Genomic DNA, 23,511 nt, shown 5'->3' with positions numbered 1-23,511 from the left:
TTAAAACTGTTGACATACTTGTGTGAATTTCTCATATTCACTCACTGGACTATTTATTAGGCATGTAATAGGCTCTAATGCAAAGAAGTTATGTTATAAAAACAACAAGAAAACGCTTCAAAGCAACTCCTTCTTCATCCCAAGACTTGACATCATGACTTTTAATTAGTAGTCTTGATTGTTATCTTGACTCCCGTGATGTCCTTTGCCTCAGATGATTCCTCTGCACTGCTTCAGGCTAGTTGTCTATTTTGCACGGGGGGTATAATTTTACAACATCTTGGCCATAGTTTGGTGTTGATCCTGGAACAAAATGAGTGTGAACGATGGTAGTGGTCCCTCGTTGGTGGCAGTGGGGAGCTTTGTAGAAATCGGAAGTGACTCAGAGGAAGTGTTGCACAATAGGAAGTGTTTCTGTGTGTGTGGGTGAGTGTTTGTTCCTCTCCATGTTTCATAAGGCATCGTATGACAAGAACACACACTTAGCATGCTATGTGCAACTCTTATGTTGACGTTATTGTCTTGTCTTCCACAGGCTGACCTCTGCTGGAGGATTGACACCAGAGGCCAGCTGCCAGGCCCGGCCTCCCTGCTCCTGACCATTGTTCTACAGCAAGGCTGCTAGCGGGTAACCCCTCTCCTCGTCCATTTTAAAGCTTTACCATGTACCGTCAGTTTTATATAACCGGAATTTGGAGTGCATGAGAAAGTAAGAAGGAAAGCGTCGCTCTCTTTGCCCACATGATCATTTATGAACACTTATATTATACACAACCAATGTTGGAATAATAGTAAGAAGCAAAGTGCTCAACAGTACATTAAGTGTAAAGCCTGGTATATACTCTCGCTTCACGTAATCTGTGTAAGCAATGCCGTCTTGCTCCTCCCCGTGCATACTCCCCTGCAGCCCCTGACGTGCACCTCCCAAAAATCCTAGCTTTGCGTCAGCGGCAACACGGACTGCAGAGCTGTGATTGGTCAGCTTTTGCCGAGGAGGGTTTCTGAGCACAGGTGAGCAAACATTGTGCTAGAAATGCACAAACTATTGTGAGATAAAGCAGTGATTAAACATTTCCGTGCAAATTGATATTGTGTACTTAGTCTCGGTGCGGTCTAAAAACAATTGCTGAATGTGTCGTTTTTCAGCTTGTTGTGTTGTATCCAGAGTAAGTCACACAAAGTACAATGCTCTTTTTAACTTTTATTGGTAATCTTGTGCTAAGAGGTTTAATTCCGACACATATTCTTTCTAGTGCACACGTCTGTCTATTTCTCTCTTATACCTAACATTTTCTTATTGTCAGTCAATCACCTTTCAAAAGCGTTGTGTTCACCAACATGAGAGCACTTAACATCAGTAACACTTGAACATAAGCATTAACACCAACAGGTCGTTACAATAGTTATTTGACAGTTTTGTTAATTTACAATTACATAGCTCTCTCTTGCCCCATGTCCTGAATGTTGAATTTTTTGCCAGTCCTCTGCTCCGAGTCGTTGCACACTCCACCTTTACCACTGTGTTTTCCTTTGCTTTGAGTAAAGCATCCATTAAAATTAAAACGGATGACTCTGAATGATTAGTTCCAGCGCCAACAAAGATGTCGATGTTGTGGTTGTCATCACTCTTCACAAGAAAGTAAATATCTAGTCAATGATAGCTGCTGTTACTCCTTCGGGAGACACTGCCCCTTAGTGTTATGGAAGAAAATTGCAATTTGCAAGTCACCCCCCACGGAGGAGCTGGAAACCAACCAAGAAACCGTCAGAGGGGACTCAAGCTACATGACGCGAGAGTTTAAGGATGGGTGAAATGGCCTAAAATCTATATTGCGATATACATTGCTGGATAACAATATACATCCTCATATATTATTTAGTATTTAAATGATAGAACCATTTCAAAACGTGTTACGAAGCCTTCTAATTTGGCTGCTGATGTTTATATTAACAGATTGTGTCATTTCCGCTTGTATTATTTTGTCAAAACTATTATCAAACTATTTATTAATTTAATGGCATAGTGGGTAGAGCGGCCGTGCCAGAAACCTGAGGGTTGCAGGTTTTCTCCCTGCCTCTTGACATCCAAATCGCTGCCGGTGTGTCCTTGGGCAGGATACCTCACCCTTGCCCCCAGTGCCGCTCACACTGGTGAATGAATGATGAATGATGGGTGGTTTTCGGAGGGGCCGCAGGCGTAAACTAGCACCCACGCTTCCGTCAGTCTACCCCAGGGCAGCTGTGGCTATGAAAGTAGCTTACCACCAGGTGTGAATGAATGATGGGTTCTCACTTCTCTGTGAATCTTTGAGTGTCTAGAAAAGCGCTATATAAATGTAATCCATTATTATTATTATGTATATCTGGTAACATAACATTTTAAAGCGAATGCAGAGGTGGACAAAGCTGCTGACCACTTAATGCAGCAATTGTGGCGTTATGTAAAAAAATATATTGGGAAGTTGCCTACAGCCACAGCTGTCAATGCTAAGTTTTTTTTGACCCGACACTAATTCGGGACTCAAGCTTTTGCAAATCTCGCAATCGCATCAGACTAATTATCTGAATAAACTAATTGTCCGGTGTGAGTTCGAGAAACAATACTATGAACTTGCAGTTACCATGACGACAGTGACGCCCAAACACTTTACCTCCGGTCGGATCCAGCCGTGGTCCCGTCCGTCTAAGCTGCGACTAGAACTCAGCCAAGCACAGTAATTGAGGGATTTTTAATCAGGTTTATTTCAGCCCGTGCAATCCTTCCAGATATGCTTGGATCAGCCCAAATACTGATCCTTGCCTCCTTGTGCACACAACTGTGTGCACCAGGCTGCACACTTTGGTGTTTCCATTGGCAACAGGCTCCCACCTTTTGGCGTCCTCATGTTGCGCTGCACGTAAACTTGTATTTGCAAGTGAATAAAAGAAAGGCACAGTTGAGTAATGTAGGTGCCCCAGACTTCCTCTTCCTTTGTTGACGCTCAGTATTTGATCACATGACACCCCGGCAGCCATGACCGGATGTGCCTGTGCTGAAAAACCTATCTTGTTTTATTCCACATCCCCCAGACTCAATTTAGACTCCATTGTATGTTAGACACACTGCTAATGAAAAGGTCAGAGGTTGAATATTACTAAATATGTCCGCCTGACTTGTCGTCATCTCTCTCTGCCTGCTTGTCTCCTTGGTGACGGTTACCATGACGCACTGCCATCATTTTATTGGCTCAGCCTCAGCCCGTATGTGAGAATGCTGCACTGTTCTGACAGCTAAGCCTCAGGTGGTTCATATATAGGAGCACTAAGTCATTGTGTCAGACCCACTGTAAGACGCCCAATGGCGTGCAACACTTGTACACAAGCCCGTGGCGGTGCAGGCAGGGGCTCGGTGAACGTGTTGCATTACGCGGGAAAGGCTGATGCTGAAACCAACTAGAGTCTTTTACAGGCGGGATTAGCCTCGCTTAAGCCCAGGCGAGGTTTGTCACCATAGCCCGAGGTGAGGCTTTTCTTAGCACGGCTGCAAAGTGGGATCATGGCTAGATTAATGCTGCCCCCGACTGGCGCTTACTGGTACTGTCATCCCTATGTAAAGTATTATTATAATACGATATAATTGAGTATTTTCACCAAAGTGTTTTGTTTTTTTAATAGACAGTTTTTGTCTATGACAAAATTACATTATTACATTTCTAAGAGGACATTTTTTCAGTGAATAATGCATACATTTTAGGCATAAAAAAGGAGGATAATGTTCTTATGAGCATCCTTTACACAATTTTTTTAAATTTAAAAATATTTGTCTTTAATTTTATCTGACTTCTGACTCAGCACGTTTAGAGCACCCCTCCGTCTGTAATTTGAGGACATGTCTGAGTGGGTATATTGCGCACGTCGCTTGTTATGTCAGATAAAAGCCTCTCCTTGCTTATGAATTATTAATGCCTTTGCAAGGGTTTCAATTTGCATCTTCCTGATCACCAGCTTGCTGTTTTTCCGCCAACTGGAGAAAACATGACAATACGCCACCTCATGGTTGTGTATACGAATCCATCAGTTCAGTCCTCGCTTGCTGCCTAAAAGTGAACACTAGATGGCGTACTCGGATCAAATACCGATGCTGCTTCCCAACCCTGAAAGCATGAAGGTTTTTGCAAACAAAAGCAATAACAAGTGCGTCTATTTGTAATTTGTTTGTTGTTTGCCTTGTTAAATCCGCTAAAAGTAAATAGTCTTTTCCAGTGCAGGGGGTCCAAAATGTGGCCCTGGCTGGGTTTTTACTTGCCTGTGGTACATTCTAAAATTACAAAAAAATAATAATATTACGCTAAGATGCATGCTGTAAAGAAAAGTAAACTTGCAGCGTAAATATCATAGTGATTTTACATCCGAAGTGACCAAAGTGCAGCCCGGGGGTGATTTGCGCCACACCGCTTGTTTTTTTTTTATTGGTTCGCGGCACATTTTGAAATGACAAATAAGCAAAACCAAACAAAAAATCTCAGCAGGAATAGAGAAAAAAATTGCAGAAAATTATGTAAAGCCTAAATGTTCACTTTTAACACAAAAATAATGTGCCTTATGTCCAAAAGCACAAAGCTGAAATGCAGGCTGCAAAAAAAAGTAAACTTGCAAAGCAAATGTAATTGTCTACATTAGCAGTGTCCAAAGTGAGGTCGGGGGGCCATTTGCTACACAAAGCTATTCTTTTACTAGCTCGCATAGGGATAGATACAGAATTTGGTACTTTTCTAAGTACCAACGGGTACGGACTCATGTAAAATCAATTTATGCTATATTTAGATACCTTTTGTTGCATGTAACGTCACGTCCGGTTACAGACTCAGCCTGGCCGGCAGTCAAGCACTCTGAGAGGACTCAGCCGGACTGCGTCTCGGTCATGTTCCAATCTTCCATGTCAGCAAAGCAAGAATAAGGCACTCTAAAAGTACAGTAAGGCTCCACTTTTCAAAATGCCCTAACTAAAGGCTAATTTACATAGGATTTGCCTTAGACATGCTACCTATCAGTGTTAGCAATTTTACATGGCGATTTTAACGCCTCCAAGTTTGGTAATCAAAACTACAACTGAGATGCATGTTACAATCAAACAACTGGTGTGTAATAAATACAACACTTACATTTCAAACACTTAGTAGGGTCCAACAACAGAAAATATTGTCACATTCAATTTAACGGCTAAGACTACTTCCTGGCTAAGCAACACACCGTAATCTGCAAAGTCTACTATATAGTACATTACAGTACATGCTAATGAGACACAGAAGTGTAAGAGAACAATATGAAAACTGGACAGCAAAGTTCTGTGTTCAATGTTGAAACAAGTAACATTTGAATACACACTAGTACAAAACATTAGTAGCAAGGTCCTTAGGTACTGGGAAATTGTACTGTATCGATTCAAATGTGAAAGGTACCCATCCCTAGGCTTGTGGCACATTTGACAAATTACAATTAAATATGAAAGCTACGAATTAAACCTGCAAAAATGGAGAAAAAATGTTTGAAACAATACAACTTTATTAGAACTACAATTATCTAAAACAAATAAATAAATAAATAAATAAAAGTAATCAATTAAATAATACAATTAACTAATAAATAGCAAATAACACAAAGGGGGTAGAAAAGCAAAAGGCGGGTAAATGTTGATGGTATTATTCCTGTGTATTAAAATGTATTAATTAATATGCTTTGTCAACTACAGGCTGTTTTATGACTAACATATTAGCATATCGCCATTAGTCTTTTTTAGAAAATTAAAATAAAATTCGCCCTCGCACCTTTGGGCCACAAAGTGTGGTCATCCCTGATCTTAGTGTAAGAAGACCTGGGAGTGGCTTGCGTGCAGAGCCGTCTCCATCCTCCAGATGGCGCTCTCGTCTTACTAAACTACAACATTGGCACACTTCCTATCAGTCCCCCCCACAAAACCTCCAATGTGCCCCACCCAAAATTCAGTTAAAGCTTTACTGGGCATGAAAAAAACCATCTTGTTGTGATGCTGGATTGCATTTCTTTTGTGTTTCGCAATTAAAGCCAATGTTTGCATTTGTGTGATGATTGCAAGCTTGCAAAAAGCTGTGGGGAACTTTGAGGGTTCAATTTGAGCTTGTGGCTGAGCAGTCTCGGTAGGAAGAGGATTGTTTTATTAGTCTTGCGAAGGATGAGGGATGTGTGTGCACTGTAGATGTGTAAGGTTGTGTGTGTGTGCACTGTAGATGTGTAAGGTTGTGTGTGTGTGTGTACTGTAGAAGTTTAAGGATGTGTGTAGATGTGTAAGGTTGTGTGTGTGTGTGTGCACTGTAGCTGTGTAAGTTTGTGTGTGTGTGTGTGTGTGCACTATAGATGCGTAAGGTTGTGTGTGTGTGTGTACTGTAGAAGTTTAAGGATGTATGTAGATGTGTAAGGTTGTGTGCGTGTACTGTAGAAGTTTAAGGATGTATGTAGATGTGTAAGGTTGTGTGTGTGTGCACTGTAGATGTGTAAGGTGTGTGTGTGTGTGTGTGCACTGTAGATGCGTAAGGTTGTGTGTGTGTGTGTACTGTAGAAGTTTAAAGGCCTACTGAAATGAATTTTTTAAATTTAAACGGGAATAGCAGATCCATTCTATGTGTCATACTTGATCGTTTCGCGATATTGCCATATTTTTGCTGAAAGGATTTAGTAGAGAAAATCGACGATAAAGTTCGCAACTTTTGCTCGCTGATAAAAAAAGCCTTGCCTGTACCGGAAGTAGCGTGACGTCACAAGCGGTAGTGCTGCTCACAATTCCCGTTGTTTACAATGGAGTGAGAGAGATTCGGACCGAGAAAGTGACGATTACCCCATTAATTTGAGCGAGGATGAAAGATTCGTAGATGAGGAACGTTACAGTGAAGGACTTGAAAGGCAGTGATGGACGTATCTTTTTTCGCTCTGACCGTAACTTAGGTACAAGCTGGCTCATTGGATTCCACACTCTCTCCTTTTTCTATTGTGTATCACAGATTTGTATTTTAAACCATTTTAGATACTATATCCTCTTGAAAATGAGAGTCGAGAACGCGAAATGGACATTCACAGTGACAGAACATGTAAATACACGATTAATAATTCAGCTTTGCGAAGCTAAAAAAATAGAAGCTAACCTAGCTACGTAGCCAACTTGATAGCAGCAGTCTCAAATGCAGATAGAAACTAAATTAAAAAAAAACCTGACTGGATGGATAGACAGAAGATCAATAATACTATTAAACCATGAACATGTAAATACACGATTAATAATATTCCGCTTGGCGAAGCTAAAAAAACAGAAGCTAACCTAGCAACGTAGCCAACGCGATAGCGCCAGTCTCAAATGCAGATAGAAACTAAATTAAAAAAAAACCCTGACTGGATGGATAGACAGAAGATCAATAATACTATTAAACCATGAACATGTAAATACACGATTAATAATATTCCGCTTGGCGAAGCTAAAAAAACAGAAGCTAACCTAGCTACGTAGCCAACGCGATAGCGCCAGTCTCAAATGCAGATAGAAACTAAATTTAAAAAAAACCCTGACTGGATGGATAGACAGAAGATCAATACTACTATTAAACCATGAACATGTAAATACACGATTAATAATATTCCGCTCGGCGAAGCTAAAAAAACAGAAGCTAACCTAGCTGCGTAGCCAACGTGATAGCGCCAGTCTCAAATGCAGATAGAAACTAAATTAAAAAAAACCCTGACTGGATGCATAGACAGCAGATCAATAATACTATTAAACCATGAACATGTAAATACACGATTTATAATATTCAGCTTGGCGAAGCTAAAAAAACAGAAGCTAACCTAGCGGCGTAGCTAACTTAGATGCGGCGGCGGGCGTTGTACGATTTTGACGACACCCCGGCCGCCATCAGAGTCAGCAAGAAACATATATTTCCCCAAAGTTACGTACGTCACATGCACATATCGACACGCACGTACGGGCAATCGATCAAATGTTTGGAAGCCAAAGCTAGACTCACCGTAGTGCGTCTGCTATCCTGCTCCAAACACAACACAACCTCCTGGTGTTGGTGTTGCTGTAGTCCGCTGCTCCACCGGCTCCAACTTTCTTATTTGCAGTCTCCAGTGTCCATTAAACAAATTGCTCAATCGCTTTATTAACAAGCGGTAACTGGTTGTAGTTCAAAAAGTAACGCACACACATACACGAGCTGCTGTTAGCCAAAAGTCACGATCACACACACTCAAGTTCGCCGCCAACTCACTCGCGCATGCGCGTTCCCCATACCCTTAAAGACACAGTACACTAATGCAAATATCACGGATATTACAGTATTGTACTTAGCCGCTAAGACACCGATCGATCCCACCTACAACGTTCTTCTTTGCAGTCTCCATTGTTCATTAAACAAATTGCAAAAGATTCACCAACACAGATGTCCAGAATACTGTGGAATTTTGTCAAAGAAAACGAGGCTTTTCTATCGGGTCCGATGGGGTCCAACCACTTCCGTTGCTTTTGTGACGTCACGCGCATAAATCATATCCAAAGGAGTTTTTCAACCGGAAGTGTGGCGGGAATTTTAAAATTGCACTTTATAAGTTAACCCGGCCGTATTGGCATGTGTTGCAATGTTAAGATTTCATCATTGATATATAAACTATCAGACTGCGTGGTTGGTAGTAGTGGGTTTCAGTAGGCCTTTAAGGATGTATGTAGATGATGTGTAAGGTTGTGTGTGTGTGTGTGTGTGTACTGTAGAAGTTTAAGGATGTGTATAGATGTGTAAGGTTGTGTGTGTGTGCACTGTAGCTGTGTAAGGTTGTGTGTGTGTGTGTGCACTGTAGATGCGTAAGGTTGTGTGTGTGTGTGTACTGTAGAAGTTTAAGGATGTGTGGAGATGTGTAAGGTTGTGTGTGTGTGTGTACTGTAGAAGTTTAAGGATGTGTGTAGGTGTGTAAGGTTGTGTGTGTACTGTAGAAGTGTGAGGATGTGTGTAGGTGTGTAAGGTTGTGTGTGTACTGTAGCTATGTAAGAATTTGTGTACTGTAGATGTGTAAGTGTATGTACCGTAGAAGTGTAAGGTGGTGTGTCAGTGTGTACTGTAGCTATGTAAGAACGTGTACTGTAGATTTGTAAGAATGTGTGTGTAATGTAGAAGTATAAGGTTGCGGGTGTACTGTAGCTATGTAAGAATGTGTACTGTAGAAGTGTAAGGTTGTATGTTAGGTTGTGTAAAGTTATGTGTGTGTATACTGTAGCTATGTAAGAACGTGTACTGTAGATTTGTAAGAGTGTGTGTATAATGTAGAAGTATAAGGTTGCGGGTGTACTGTAGCTATGTAAGAATGTGTACTGTAGAAGTGTAAGGTTGTATGTTAGGTTGTGTAAAGTTATGTGTCTGTGTATACTGTAGCTATGTAAAAATGTGTGTGTAATGTAGAAGTGTAAAGTTGTGTGTAAGGTTGTGTAAAGTTGTGTCTGTGTATACTGTAGATTTGTAAGAATGTGTGTAATGTAGAAGTGTAAGGTGGTGTGTGTGTGTGTGTGTGTACTGTAGCTATGTAAGAGTGTGTGTGTGTGTGTGTGTGTGTGTGTGTGTGTGTGTGTGTGTGTGTGTGTGTGTGTACTCTAGCTATGTAAGAATATGTGTGTACCGTAGATGAGTAAGGATGTGTGTACTGTAGCTATGTAAGAATAAGTGTGTACTGTAGAAGTGTAAGGTTGTGTGTGTTTGTACTGTAGCTATGTACAAATGTGTGTATACTGTTAGTGTAAGGATGTGTGTGTACTGTAGATGTGTGTACTGTAGAAGTGTAAGGTTGTGTGTGTGTGTGTGTACTGTAGCTATGTAAGGATATGTGTGTACTGTAGAAGTGTAAGGATGTGTGTAGACGTGTAAGGTCGTGTGTGTGTGTGTGTGTGTGTGTGTGTGTATTGTAGATGTGTGTACTGTAGAAGTGTAAGGATGTGTGTAAATGTGTAAGGTCGTGTGTGTGTGTGTGTGTGTGTTTGCGTGTGTGTGTGTGTGTGTATACACCGTAGATGTCTTGTAGGCAGCGGCCTCGGGGAGCTTCCATGTTTGGATGCCAGACACTGAGTCAATACGCCCTCCTTAATGATTCCTAACATCCTTAAAGAGACCAGCAAGGACACGGCGAGGACGAGGAGGGCGCAGCTTGTTTACGACATGATATGTTATATGAGAAGACCAAACTACACTGTCAGCGTTTTATTTAAGGGATTCTGAGGAAACTACAAGCGGACGGTGTGTGCCTGTTGCCATGGTTTCCAACTTTCAGCAGGTGTCAACCAAAAAGGGAGGCTTAGCTGGAGATAAGACGTATGTCACCCCCACCACCGCTGTGCCACGTTGGTGCAAGTGCCCGCTTTTCCCGCGGCCGTGTGGTTACCATGGCGAGGCGAGACAGCTGATGTCGCCGTGTGGTTTTGTTTTGATTTGCCGGGGATTTGTGGAGGGTGTGTGGGGGGGCATTAGGCGGATGTTTACGTGGGTGCAGTCATACGAGGTAATGGAGTTCACCCCCTGAGCCATTTTAGTCAGCTGACTGGGATTGGCAGGAGATGTTGTGGGGGTGGGGATGAGGGGGAGGGGGCGCCGGCCCCCAATGGGTAGTGCTCCCCCATTTTCTGCCTGTCGGGTCGGGGCGCTGTCAGCGAGCTCCATTGGGCTCCAGGTCCGGCTGAGTGGTCTAATGCGATGTGGCGTGTCACCCGGGGAATCTGGGTCAAGTTTAAAGCTGCCTGTGCCGCAGTGTGACGCTCCACAATCCCTCCCACTGCACGCACACCATCACATGCTGTCGCACCTCCGCCGCGTTATTCCCATTTTTCCATCACAAGCCATGCATGTTCTTGTTGCCATTAACACACATGCATGCATTCAGGCTGCAGCCTCCCTCCTCCTCCATCCACGCCCCAGGCGAGAGCGCTCAGCCTCTCCATGGCGGCGCCCATGTGACGCACCGGGTCGGGGAGGGGCGCTTGTTTTTTTTTTTCCCCAGCGCGGTGAAGCTGGCGGGGGCACGTGGATCCTCACGCTGCAGCCGAGTAGTGGAATGTCAGCACTCGCCGACCGAGCGCTTTGTCGCAGTGCTCCATTTCAGCGGCGCCCTGCCCGGGGGTGTGTTTACGAGTGGGATTGCAGCGTGCAAGGCGGTGCCATGCAGAGGTCAGCATGCTGCATGGGCGCGGCCCTGCCATCAGAATAACCTCGGCTGGGTTTTGGCCTCAAGTTGTCATGCCAGGGAAATTATTATTTAGTTTCTTACGTGCCATTCAAATCAAAACAGCAGTGGAATAAAACTCTACCCTGTTGTTTACTAATGTTCTGCTTTTGGCGCATTACCTCATCTATTAGCATATTCATGTGCTTTCAAGTCTACTACTACTGTACTCACTCTGTTCCCCGGGCTCACGCCGCCTTCTCATTGGCTGCTGCAATGTTTTCAATGGTACCAAAAAATTGTTTTGGGCTCCATGGATACAGCGAGCTGTCGGGTAGATCGGCCTCAGCCAATGAGAGAGCTGCGCGGGCTCCTGCTGGGTAGATTGGAAGTAACCCCCCACTCACCCACCCACTACCTCTCTGAGAGCACGCGATTGCTTGGTGGGGGGTTCAAAACAACAACAAGGCGGCCCAGGTCATGCAGGCTTCGTACTAAGACCCCTCCCTAGCTGCTTAATGATAAAACATGTTTTAAATCTGCAGCATATTCATCTTTATTTCTTCAAAATACTTTTTATCTTCTCTGAGATTCTCTGGTGGACTTGAGAAGTGGGCTACACAAATCCCTGTCCTTAATTTGACCTCCTTTCTGTCAGCACAGGGGAGAGTGGCACCGGGCCCACCAGGCCGCCGTTGCCTCTGCCAGCTCCTGGTAGGTGGCGCTAGAGTGGCGCCGCCTGGCAGTGGACTCCGACAGCTCTCTCTCTGCGCCCTTCCTTGCGTGGGCGTCCCAGGTGCTGCATGCAGACAGCCAGCGAGGTGCCAGCGTCTGTGCGGGCACACATTCAGGTCACATTAGTGCGGGCTAAAAAGACGAAGGGGGGCATTTGGGGGCAGGTGGGACCTCACAGGTGGTCTCCGCTTTCGTTTCGGTGACTAGCAGCAATTTTAGGTGGTGTCTTAAAGTAAATTTGCCACTTGTTGCCAGGCAGAGTTAACATTGATCAACATCCGTCTCATTATTAAATAAAATCTGCCCCACTAAATCACTGCTGAGTGTGCACTTGTGCCGTCACTCATCTCAGAAAGCCTTCGTCCTCGTCCCCCCTCCTCGCCGTCCAACTCGTCCACATTCCCCAAAGATACGAAATCTTGTCTCCACTTTTACGTCTGAGATCTTTTAAGTCGTCATGTCTGCTTTCTAGGAGTCACATGGAGGATGGTGCACACAAACCTCGTACGGCTGTCACTTCTCATTGCGTCACACTCAACTGAGGTGTGTGTGTGTTCGCTGCTGAGCTGTATTGGGACTCTTCCTTTAGGAGGGAAGAGTCCACCCAGATTATTTCTAAAGCTGTCAAATAATGAGCGGTGACTGAAATTGAAGATTCATAATTTATTCTATACAAAAAGTACGTACAAACAATAGCAATTCCAGCGCTGGAGAGAGGAACAACCAATCAAGTTTGCAGCATTCCCTAAAATGGTCGCCCTCCTCATCTGCTTTAGTCCATGTCGCTGCGGAGTGCAAACACATTCTTCTCTACTCCTGCTACCCACACCTGATACATCGTGACAACTAGAAAGAACATTTGTCTGCATGCGTGAAAATATTCCTCTAGCACAGGAGTGTCAAACTCATTTCAGCTCAGGAGCCACGTGAAGAAACATCTCCTCACAAATGGGCCTGACTCGTAAAAGCATGGCATGATAACCTAAAAATAAAGACATTTCTTTGTTTAAAAATAGACCAAGTACATTCTAAAAATGTACAACTTGTTTTTTTCACACTTACATGTTGAGATTAATTGTGTTCTATCTTTATTTATTTTTTTATTTTTTTTAAAATAAATGATGTAAAAATGTTAATGAATTGGTTCATTGAGTCTGGCGGGGTTTTAAAATGCTCCCATGGCTGTTCATTTTTAATCTATCTGTGGTTGTTTTTAAAGAGCTTTATAAATAAAGTTGGTATGGTATCAGAATATGAAATAAATATATAAAAATCTAATTACAGGATGTTATTAATGTAATCTACTCATTTTCCTCAACTGATTAACTGAGACCATGTGGTTTATTCTGTACGTATGTAGTATCATCTACAACAAAACTTGTGAATTCGGACTCACTTCATTAATTACACATGAAGTTAGAAGGGGATATATATTATTTCAGCATATTTATGTACGCCCTGAAAATGTGCCTCCCGTCATAATAACAATGGATTAGATTTAAGTACAACACAAAATGTACAGATTATCAGAAGCATTTCTTTGGTTAGAAATGTCTCAGGTGACATTAACAACATCATCTTTCTCAATCAAGGCATGAACGTATCAATTCACATTTTTTATACTGTCACTGATAAGCAGCGTAAGTGTCCAAACCTGGAAGTGTTGCCTCTATCTTAACATGGCACATAGCTCCGCCCCCTCTGAAGTCATGAACTCTCATGACAGGGGATACAAATAATTGCTATTCCATTTGGAAGAGCTGTTTCTTTCATTTAAAAATTTCAGAGTATTTTTATACTTAAACTCATCCTTTTAAAACTAACACCTTTTTGCGGGCTCTAGTCCAGCAGCTGCACAGCCAAATGTCTCTCCATCACGCCAGCCGACTGAACATTTAAAGCACAGAATGACTTCAGCATCAAGCTTCAAACTGTTATATAAGTATAAAAAGAAGCTACGCGATGTGACAGTGAAACTAAAATGTACATTTGTTAAAAAAAAAAATCTAAAAAAAATCTGAGAAATGCCTTTTTGTTGCCGGGTAGAAATTCAGCAAAGCAGAAAACCTCTCCAAGCTCAGTTTATTTATGGAGTTGCCGTGACATCTGCTTGGCAGCAGCCAATGTGCAGGAGGTTTGTATTTTGGGGGGTTCATGAAGGCACCAGGGCAGAACAGAGCAGAGTGAGGTTCCCTGAATGCAACTGTGTGGGCGCCACTTTCACCGCACTCTTCTCTTCTGAATCATTGATTGATCTCCTTCTCTTTGCACAGGCGCCAACATGGGGAACCTACTGAAGGTTTTGACCTGCACTGATCTGGAACAGGAGCCCAATTTCTTCCTGGATTTTGAAAGTGAGTGCGAGTCAGGACCTCACGTGCAATACTGTATGTGAGTGTCGTGTTAGCAACTCCAGCCTTACGCCGTGTTCTTCCTAGAGGCGCTTTTAGCAACCTGCAAGGTGCACACGGTTGTTGTGGTGCAGAGCAGAGCCCCCATCCTCCAATGTAACACAGCTTTGTAGCTGGAGGACACGGCTTATCCTACAACTGTGGAGTCTTCACACTTGGCAAGCTCTCACATTAGGTCATCGCTTCCTAGAGACGGTTGAAAGAATCACCATGATCCATCCATTTACTCACTTTTTGTGTACACTTGTCAACCACAAAGCAGTCCAGTGCACTTGATTAGGTGCACCCGCCCAAGCCAATGAAGTGGTGTCGCACAGTAAGGTGACCCACTGTCCTGATGTCCCCCCCACCCTCCAGACGCGCAGCCCACAGACGCAGAGCGTGAGGTGTGGGAGCAGGTGGACGTGGTGCTGAAGGACGCCAAGGCCATCTTGGACGAGCTGCAGGCCTACAAAGGAGCAGGACAGGAGATCAGAGAGGTAAAATAAGGCTCTTATTTGTCAGAGTGATGGTGGAAGGAGAGAACAATGACACAAACAATTCATCCAAACTCATTGTTTTATTCTTATTAGGCCATCCAGAACCCAAACGATGAGGCGCAACAAGAACAGGCGTGGGCGGCTGTGGTCCCCCTAGTAGGAAGACTGAAGAAGTTCTATGAGTTCTCCCAGAGATTAGGTAAGTCCCCAGTGACATCATTAGAGGTGGGTATCTTTGGGTTCTTCACGATTTGATCGCAACTCTTGGGGTGACTCTACGATTCAGAATCAATTCTCAATTGAACATGATTCTCGTGAGATATATTTAGTATATGAATTATAATAAACTTTTTTTAGAAACCGGTTGCAGGTTGCAAAAGCTTCTCTTGTTGCTGATGTTCGACTTTTACATGCAGTGTTGGCCTAAAAGTTACAGAATATTAATCAATCCAACAAAAGAAAATAGAGCAACCCCAAACTTAGGCTTAGGCCGATATTCGATAAGTCAATAAACTGCCTTCGCAACAATATGAGCCTATCGGCACCAAGGAGTCAGTTTGTAGAATGTGCCCGAATACAACAAACCTGCACGCCCACTTGAAACAACCACCCGACAGCACACTCTCCCTGAGGCGTTCAGTGAACAAGATGAGTGTAAACAAAACAGTGTGCGCTCATAGAAAGTGTGGTTAAACACATCACCAAAGACATGCTGCCATTTAATATTGTTAAAAAACTAGCATTTCTAAAAGTGACTCAAACATTTGTCATGTTGCCATTTGTCAGTTCCGATGCCATCTTCAATTTGTTTTGCATGTGACCTGTAAATACGGCTGCTTATAATGTAGTGTTTATATTGTTACTCTGCAATTTTGTTTAAGAAGGTCCTAACTTGATTGTCCGTTAAGTAACAACTCTACCTCGACCTACATGTTTATTATTGAAGTACAATTTTGTTTGTCGACTTTGGTTTTGTATATTTGAGGGCCTTTAACCCTCCCAACATATTCTACCGCTTTTTGTTGTGATTTTTATTCCAGTGCAAAATTTTGCGAACAAAGTATATTTTATTGTTATTTGTTTGTTTTATTTAAGACAATACAGCGCTTCACTTGTGTCACATTTTGTTTTGTTGCAGTTTATTACAAAATTGAATCAATAAATTTTTCATCAAAATTCTACACGCAATACCCCATAATGACAATGTAAAGTTTTTGGAGATTTTTTGCACATTTATTAAAAGAGAAAAAGAAAAATCACATGTACATAAGTATTTACAACCTTTGCTCAGTACTTTGTTGATGCACCTTTTGCAGAAATTACAGCCTCAAGTCTTTTGGAATGCGATGCCACATGCTTGGCACACCTATCTGTGGGCAGTTTCACCCATTCTTTTTTGCAGCACCTCTCTAGCTCCATCAAGTTGGATGGGTAGTGTCTGTGCACAGCTATTTTCAGATCTCTCCAGAGATGTTCAGTGGAGTATAAGTCTAGGCTCTGGCTGAGCTACTGAAGGACATTTACAGAATTGTCCTGAAGCCGTTTCTTTGATATCTTGGCTGTGTGTTTAGAATCGTTGTCCCAGTCTGAGTTCAAAAGCACTCTGGAGCAGGTTTTTAATCCGGGAGGTCTCTGTACATTGCTGCATTCATCTTTCCCTCTATCCTGACTAGTCTCCAAGTTCCTCGCTGAAAAACATCCCCACAGCATGATGCTGCCACCATGCTTCACTGTAGGGATGGTATTGGTCTGGTGATGAGCAGTGCCTGGTTTCCTCCAAACATGACGCCTGGCATTCACACTTCAATCTTTGTCTTATCAGACCAGATCATTTAGTTTCTCATGGTCTGAGAGTCTTTCAGGTGCATTTTGGAAAACTTATTTACTAAGAAATGGCTTCCGTCTGGCAACTCTGCCATACAGACCTGATTGGTGGTTTACTACAGATATGGTTGTCCTCCTGGAAGGTTCTCCTCTCTCCAGAAAGGATAGCTGTAGCTCTGAAAGAGTGACCATCGGGTTCTTGGTCACCTCCCTGACTCGGGCCCTTTTGTTATGTTATGTTATGTTATTTTCATTTATTACGCGCCCCCCAACCAACTGTTACATCAGCCCGGGGCGCAGCCCGAGTGGAGAAAAAAAACAAAAAAAAACAGAAACAGAGACTGAGACACACAAAGGAATTCAAACTAAACATTTAAGACTCACAATGAACACATGAATCAAAAGTCATCTGCGGTAAAAAGGTGAGTTTTAAACTGTGCTCTAAAAGAGTCCAGAGTGGTGGCGGACTTAATATTCAGGGGGAGTTTATTCCATAGCCTAGGTGCCATCACTGAGGAAGCACAGTCTTTTCCTCAGGTTAGATGTCCTGCCAGCTCTAGTAAGAGTCCTGATGGTTCCACACTTCTTCCATTTACGGATGATGGAGGCCACTGTGCTCATTGGGACCTTCAAGGTAGCAGATATTTTTCTGGACCCTTACCCAGATTTGTGCCTCAAGAGGTCTACAGACAGTTCCTTCGACTTCAGTCTTGGTGTGTGCTCTGCCATGCACTGTCGAATGTGTCACCTTTTATATATTGTGCCTTTACAAATTATGTCCAACCAACTGAGTTCACCACAGGTGTACTCCAATTAAGCTGTAGGAACATCTCAAGGATGATCAGATGAAACGGGATGCATCTGAGCTCACTTTTGAGCTCCAAAGGCCAGAAATACTTATGTACTTGGGATTTCTTAGTTTATTTTTAGTAAATTTGCAAAAATCCCTAAAAAAACTGTCGTCATGGGGTATTGTGTGTAGAATTTTGAGAACAAAAATTTATTTATTCCATTTTGGAATAAGGCTGTAAGATAACAAAATGTGGAAAACTCAAGCTTTGTGATTGCACTGTATGCGTATTATCAGACTTTGGTTGAAAAAAGACAAAATGAAGGTATATATTGAGTTTTGAAAAGCAAATGGCGCACACACACCAGCTATTGTTGTGTTGCAGTGAGAGGTGGGTGATATTGAAAATATGAGCTGGCTCATATTAGAGTATGTATTGTCCCAGAGGGAAATTTAGTGTATTGATAAAAATTTAATGTAGTGCATACGAGCCGCCAAGATCCCAGACATGCAGTTGAATGTAAACAAACTTGCATAGACGTGCACGTCTCAGCACTGCGCGCTGACCTCAGAGGGACTATACATTGTTTAATTAGCATGTCGGGGGGCTTAGGGGCTCCTTGATCTACTTATGACCCTGAGGGTAAAGTCGGGGGTTGGATTGTGGACCGCCACAATCTCTGGGAGGCTGTGGGCGGCGACAGCCTGGCGGTGGTTGTTATGCAACAAAGTAGGTCAGCTTGCCGCCGCCGCTCCATTTCGCTGTCTTGACTTTAAGGCTTCGGGGCCCGCCGTGGCCTCGGAAGCCCCCCGCCTGATCCGATATGCATGAGGCTGAGACCATTACTGCGGGCTGGTGCAGCTACGTGTAGCGCTACGCTAATAGGCTCAGCGTCCAACATAGATGAGATCATGGAGAGGAGCTTATGTCATTGACTTTGCATATCATAACTCTTATCTGCTGCTCACTTCCTCTTTCATCTTCTGGTGCTTGGTAAAAATATATGTGAATAGCAGCGATTGTTTTCATGAAAAACCTGACATCACACCTTCCAACATGCACACATTTTTTTTCATTCAGATGCACCTTACACACACAAAAATCCAGCCGTTTAAAATTTTGATTACAGCCCTTAGATGATAAACTCAGTGATGCTGCTCATTTCCTATGGAAGCAGCTACTGTGCTAATTCCTAACTAGCTTAAATGCTAACAAATACTGGGCACATTTTAGAGCACATTCAACTATACTATGACAATAACTGTCATGAAATTGTCTTATCGTTACATCCTTGGTTGTAACGCATTAGTTCCAGCTGCATTAATACTCTCCTCTCAATGACCATTGTTCCTTAAGACAAGGAAAGCTAACATGCTACATAGTCAAGGAGAGTTGTGGTAGCTCACATAGTTGATGAAGAGCGAGAAAAGAACAGGTGTCCAAATTATTATGTGGTTGGTCTTTTAATGGCCCCTATTGTAGACCTAACTGGACAGAAATAATCAACAATAGGAAAAATTGAGCAAAAGGAAAAGGCATAATTTAATGAGATAAAATACATTTGTTGATTCTAAAACAACGCTTTGCCTTTAAATAAATGTGACTATTTTTTATATTTCAAAATGAGTTTGGCAGGTCTGTGAAATGCATGTTTGTAGATCACCACAATGTATAGGGAGTGCTCAGAATACATAATCTGAACATCCTTCTACGTTTATAATCATTACACAAACTTCTGTTCAGATTTTCAAGCATTCTTGCAAACTTTGTCCCTAGCAGCCATGATTCAGGAGCGACACACACAGTCGTCTTTGCTGACTGCTGTCTGAGTCTGACATGCCAACAATACAGAAAGATGTCTTATCGTTATGTCATAATCATTTTGTCTGCAGACTGAATGTTAAGCAGCGTCTGCGTCTATAAATACAACCTCCTCCTCCTTCGGCTTTAAAGGTATTTCCAGGAGAGCTGTGTTTTCTCATATTGGCTGACATACGCCTTATGATTTGTGATCAGTTCTGTCGGCACGCCAAGGATTGACACCGGCTACGTATTTACATCCTGTCCAAACAATTAGCATAATCCTGTTTGAATGTTCCCTCATCCACACTTCATGCCACTGAGATAATTAGTCTCATCTGCATCGGAGCAGGAGGACCCCCCGCCCTTGTCCCCCAATCCCAAACTGGCACTGAGCCTCGAGGCAGTTTGGGCATGAGTGCTGCCCCACTAACATCCTGTCCCACCTCCACTTGATACTTTATCAGGGTACACAACCAACATTACTAGATATCATTATGGTATGGTGGTGATTTTTTTACTCCGTGTCAAATTCCTTGTTTTTTTGTACACAGCTGCTGATTATTTATTTGACTTTGCAACGCAGAGGCGGCGCTGCACAGCCTGCTGGGAGCTCTGACCAACGAGACGTACGCCGACCCCACGCAGCACCTGGAGCGGGAGCAGGCGCTCGCCAAGCAGTTTGCCGAAATCCTGCACTTCACTCTTCGTTTTGACGAGCTCAAAGTAAGATTTAATCTTTTTGACGAGCTCAAAGTAAGATTGAATCTTCCTGCCGATGCTAATCAAATCCAAACGACGCGATTAGCATTGAGTTGCAATCCTGCTTAGTGCTCAGCTGCTGATTAGCTGCACGTCAGAGGAAATGGCTAATAAGACTTTTGAAATCCCTGTTTTCTTCAGCAGACGTCTTTTATTAGGGTAAATGTAGGGTGGTGGGGGGTGTCCTGCAACTCAGTATACATGCGGACTCAAACCTGCGCGCTCATGTGTTTTGACAGCTACTGAACTGCTTCACCCTCTCGTTGCCAAAAACCCTAAAAATGCACCCGACCGCCCCCTGAGGCGACTCGCTGCGACATCCCAATTAGCGTCCGATAAAGAAGGGAAGGTAGGAAGTGCAAGGTGGAGTGCCAGGTCCACCCGTCACAAGCTTCTGACCCACTTTGAGCGTCTGAGGCGCGCGGCCCGTCTCGTGGCGGACATGGTCGAGGCGGACTTGCAAGTCCATTGAAGTAGGATTAGTATGAGGCAGGCGCCGACATGTTTGCATAATTAGCTGCAGATGAGTCCGCGCTGCTGAGCCATGATTGAGGGCTCGACTCTGGTGTGACACTTTGTATTGTTCTGAAAATTAGAGGTGCTCTATATTTATACACAGTACTGTCATTTATTTTGGGGGCTTTAACATGCATATTTGGCCATGACGCATGTGTGCAAAAAACATGACAATCAAGTGCTTAGAAATACAATTGAACTTTATTGAATATGATGCCATCTACTGTACAGTTTGAATGACAAAAACATTCAGGCAGTCCCATCATAATGTGTTCATGACTGAGGACTAGGGCTGGACAATTATGGCAAAAATAATTATCACGATTAATAACACAATTATTCATAAAATTGAAAACATGAGTATTTATTGTACTACCAAAACGCTACTTATATATAATTTAAAAGAACGGATATAAATGAGTAACAATTAATAAAAACTGTAAAATAGTAACAACAATAGCAATATAATAAAACTATAAAATTGGAAGAAAACTTTTTTTTTTGTTCCGTTGTTTACCTTTTCCACTTATTTTACCACCATAGCATGTGTGCTTTTTCTGTCTTAAATAAATTAAATACAAATATATTAAAATGCAAAGATCTTTCTATTTGTGCAATAAACCTTTTGGACACAAATTTAAGTCAAAGCATAAGAAATGTATCAATATGTATCAAGGGCTGCAACTAACAACTAATTTGATAATCGATTAATCTGTCGATTATTACTTCGATTAATCGATTAATAATCGGATAAAAGAGACAAACTACATTTCTATCCTTTCCAGAATTTTATTGAAAAAAAACCAGCATACTGGCACCATACTTATTTTGATTATTGTTTCTCAGCTGTTTGTAAATGTTGCAGTTTATAAATAAAGGTTTATAAAATAAAAAATAAATGAGAAAATATTTTTAAAGTAGCCTCTGCGCATGCGCATAGCATAGATCCAACGAATCGATGACTAAATTAATCGCCAATTATTTTTATAATCGATTTAATCGATTAGTTGTTGCAGCCCTACCCTTAAGTACATTATGCGTGTGTATGGTACTTTTTTGAAACCTTTATTTTGCTAGTGCAGTTAGACTGGATGTTGTGCATAGCGCTGTTGTTGTGAAGGGGAAAAGTGTGCTGCTGTCCTGACGACTTTAGGCTGCTTTAAAAGAAATAAAGAGAGCGACTGAAGTCCTGTTTGTACATTGATCTCACATCCATGATGTCGTTCACAACAACACAAGCAGACGAGGTGTTCTGTGGGTACATGGATTGTTCTGGCTAGATTTAGCTTCGTAGTTTAGTCGCTGTTTCAAGTGGCCGTCTGCACATTGTTTAGTTTAAGATGTGTTTCAGAGATGAAACATGAGACAATGTCCCTAAACAAAACTTCCTTCTCCTCACAATGACAACATTTCACTCACATTTATATAAATGTTCCTAATATTTTGTGTGTAACATTTTATTGGCCAATTCTGTGATTCCATATGCCTTACTTTTTTTGTTGAGTTCAGTGATTCTTAATCAGGCATACTAGCACAAGCTGCGTCAAAAAGTAGCAACCAAAACTTCTAGTAGACATGCTCTTTTTTCCACTCACACACTCATTCCAAGCTCAGGAATTTACTAAGAAATGGCTTCCGCCTGGCAACTCTGTCATACAGACCTGATTGGTGGTTTACTACAGATATGGTTGTCCTCCTGGAAGGTTCTCCTATCTCCAGAAAGGATAGCTGTAGCTCTGACAGAGTGACCATTGGGTTCTTGGTCACCTCCCTGACTCGGGCCCTTTTGTTATGTTATTTTCATTTATTATGCGCCCCCCAACCAACTGTTACATCAGCCCGAGTGGAGAAACAAAAAAAACAGAGACTGAGACACACAAAGGAATTTAAACTAAACATTTAAGACTCACAATGAACACATGAATCAAAAGTCATCTGCGGTAAAAAGGTGAGTTTTAAACTGTGCTCTAAAAGAGTCCAGAGTGGTGGCGGACTTAATATTCAGGGGGAGTTTATTCCATAGCTTAGGTGCCATCACTGAGGAAGCACAGTCTTTTCCTCAGGTTAGATGTCCTGCCAGCTCTAGTAAGAGTCCTGATGGTTCCACACTTCTTCCATTTACGGATGATGGAGGCCACTGTGCTCATTGGGACCTTCAAGGTAGCAGATATTTTTCTGGACCCTTACCCAGATTTGTGCCTCAAGAGGTCTACAGACAGTTCCTTCGACTTAATTCTTGGTGTGTGCTCTGACATGCACTGTCGAATGTGTCACCTTTTATATATTGTGCCTTTACAAATTATGTCCAACCAACTGAGTTCACCACAGGTGTACTCCTATTAAGCTGTAGGAACATCTCAAGGATGATCAGATGAAACGGGATGCATCTGAGCTCACTTTTGAGCTCCAAAGGCCAGAAATACTTATGTACTTGGGATTTCTCAGTTTATTTTTAGTAAAGTTGCAAAAATCCCTAAAAAAACTGTCATCATGGAGTATTGTGTGTAGAATTTTGAGAACAAAAATGTATTTATTCCATTTTGGAATAAGGCTGTAAGATAACAAAATGTGGAAAACTCAAGCTTTGTGATTGCACTGTATGCGTATTATCAGACTTTGGTTGAAAAAAGACAAAATGAAGGTATATATTGAGTTTTGAAAAGCAAATGGCGCACACACACCAGCTATTGTTGTGTTGCAGTGAGAGGTGGGTGATATTGAAAATATGAGCTGGCTCATATTAGAGTATGTATTGTCCCAGAGGGAAATTTAGTGTATTGATAACAATTTAATGTAGTGCATACGAGCCGTAACATTTTATTGGCCAATTCTGTGATTCCATATGCCTTACTTTTTTGTTGAGTTCAGTGATTCTTAATCAGGCATACTAGCACAAGCTGCGTCAAAAAGTAGCAACCAAAACTTCTAGTAGACGTGCTCTTTTTTCCACTCACACACTCATTCCAAGCTCAGGAATTTGCTTGCACGTTATAGTTTATT

General features: G+C 42.3%; 1 protein-coding gene across 3 annotated transcripts in view; it reads left to right on the top strand.

Moving 5' to 3' along the window:
- fam49bb (family with sequence similarity 49 member Bb) overlaps positions 1 to 23,511 on the top strand; it is a 36,176-nt gene that overhangs the window by 5,131 nt on the left and 7,534 nt on the right. Inside the window, exons 2-6 of one of the 3 annotated variants that reach the window (XM_062021364.1) lie at positions 536 to 628; positions 14,202 to 14,282; positions 14,697 to 14,818; positions 14,912 to 15,017; positions 19,820 to 19,959. In XM_062021364.1, the coding sequence (XP_061877348.1) occupies positions 14,210 to 14,282; positions 14,697 to 14,818; positions 14,912 to 15,017; positions 19,820 to 19,959 (441 nt within the window). In that variant the 5' untranslated portion in view covers positions 536 to 628; positions 14,202 to 14,209. Of the gene's footprint in view, positions 1 to 535; positions 629 to 871; positions 1,012 to 14,201; positions 14,283 to 14,696; positions 14,819 to 14,911; positions 15,018 to 19,819; positions 19,960 to 19,979; positions 19,990 to 23,511 lie in introns of those variants that run through there. The other 2 variants (XM_062021365.1, XM_062021366.1) reach the window with 2 other exon arrangements.

This window comes from Entelurus aequoreus, linkage group LG15, assembly GCF_033978785.1.
Source record: "Entelurus aequoreus isolate RoL-2023_Sb linkage group LG15, RoL_Eaeq_v1.1, whole genome shotgun sequence".
NCBI lineage: Eukaryota > Metazoa > Chordata > Actinopteri > Syngnathiformes > Syngnathidae > Entelurus > Entelurus aequoreus.
The sequence above is the reverse complement of the archived record's forward strand: the minus strand, read 5'-3'. Positions and strand labels throughout refer to the sequence as shown.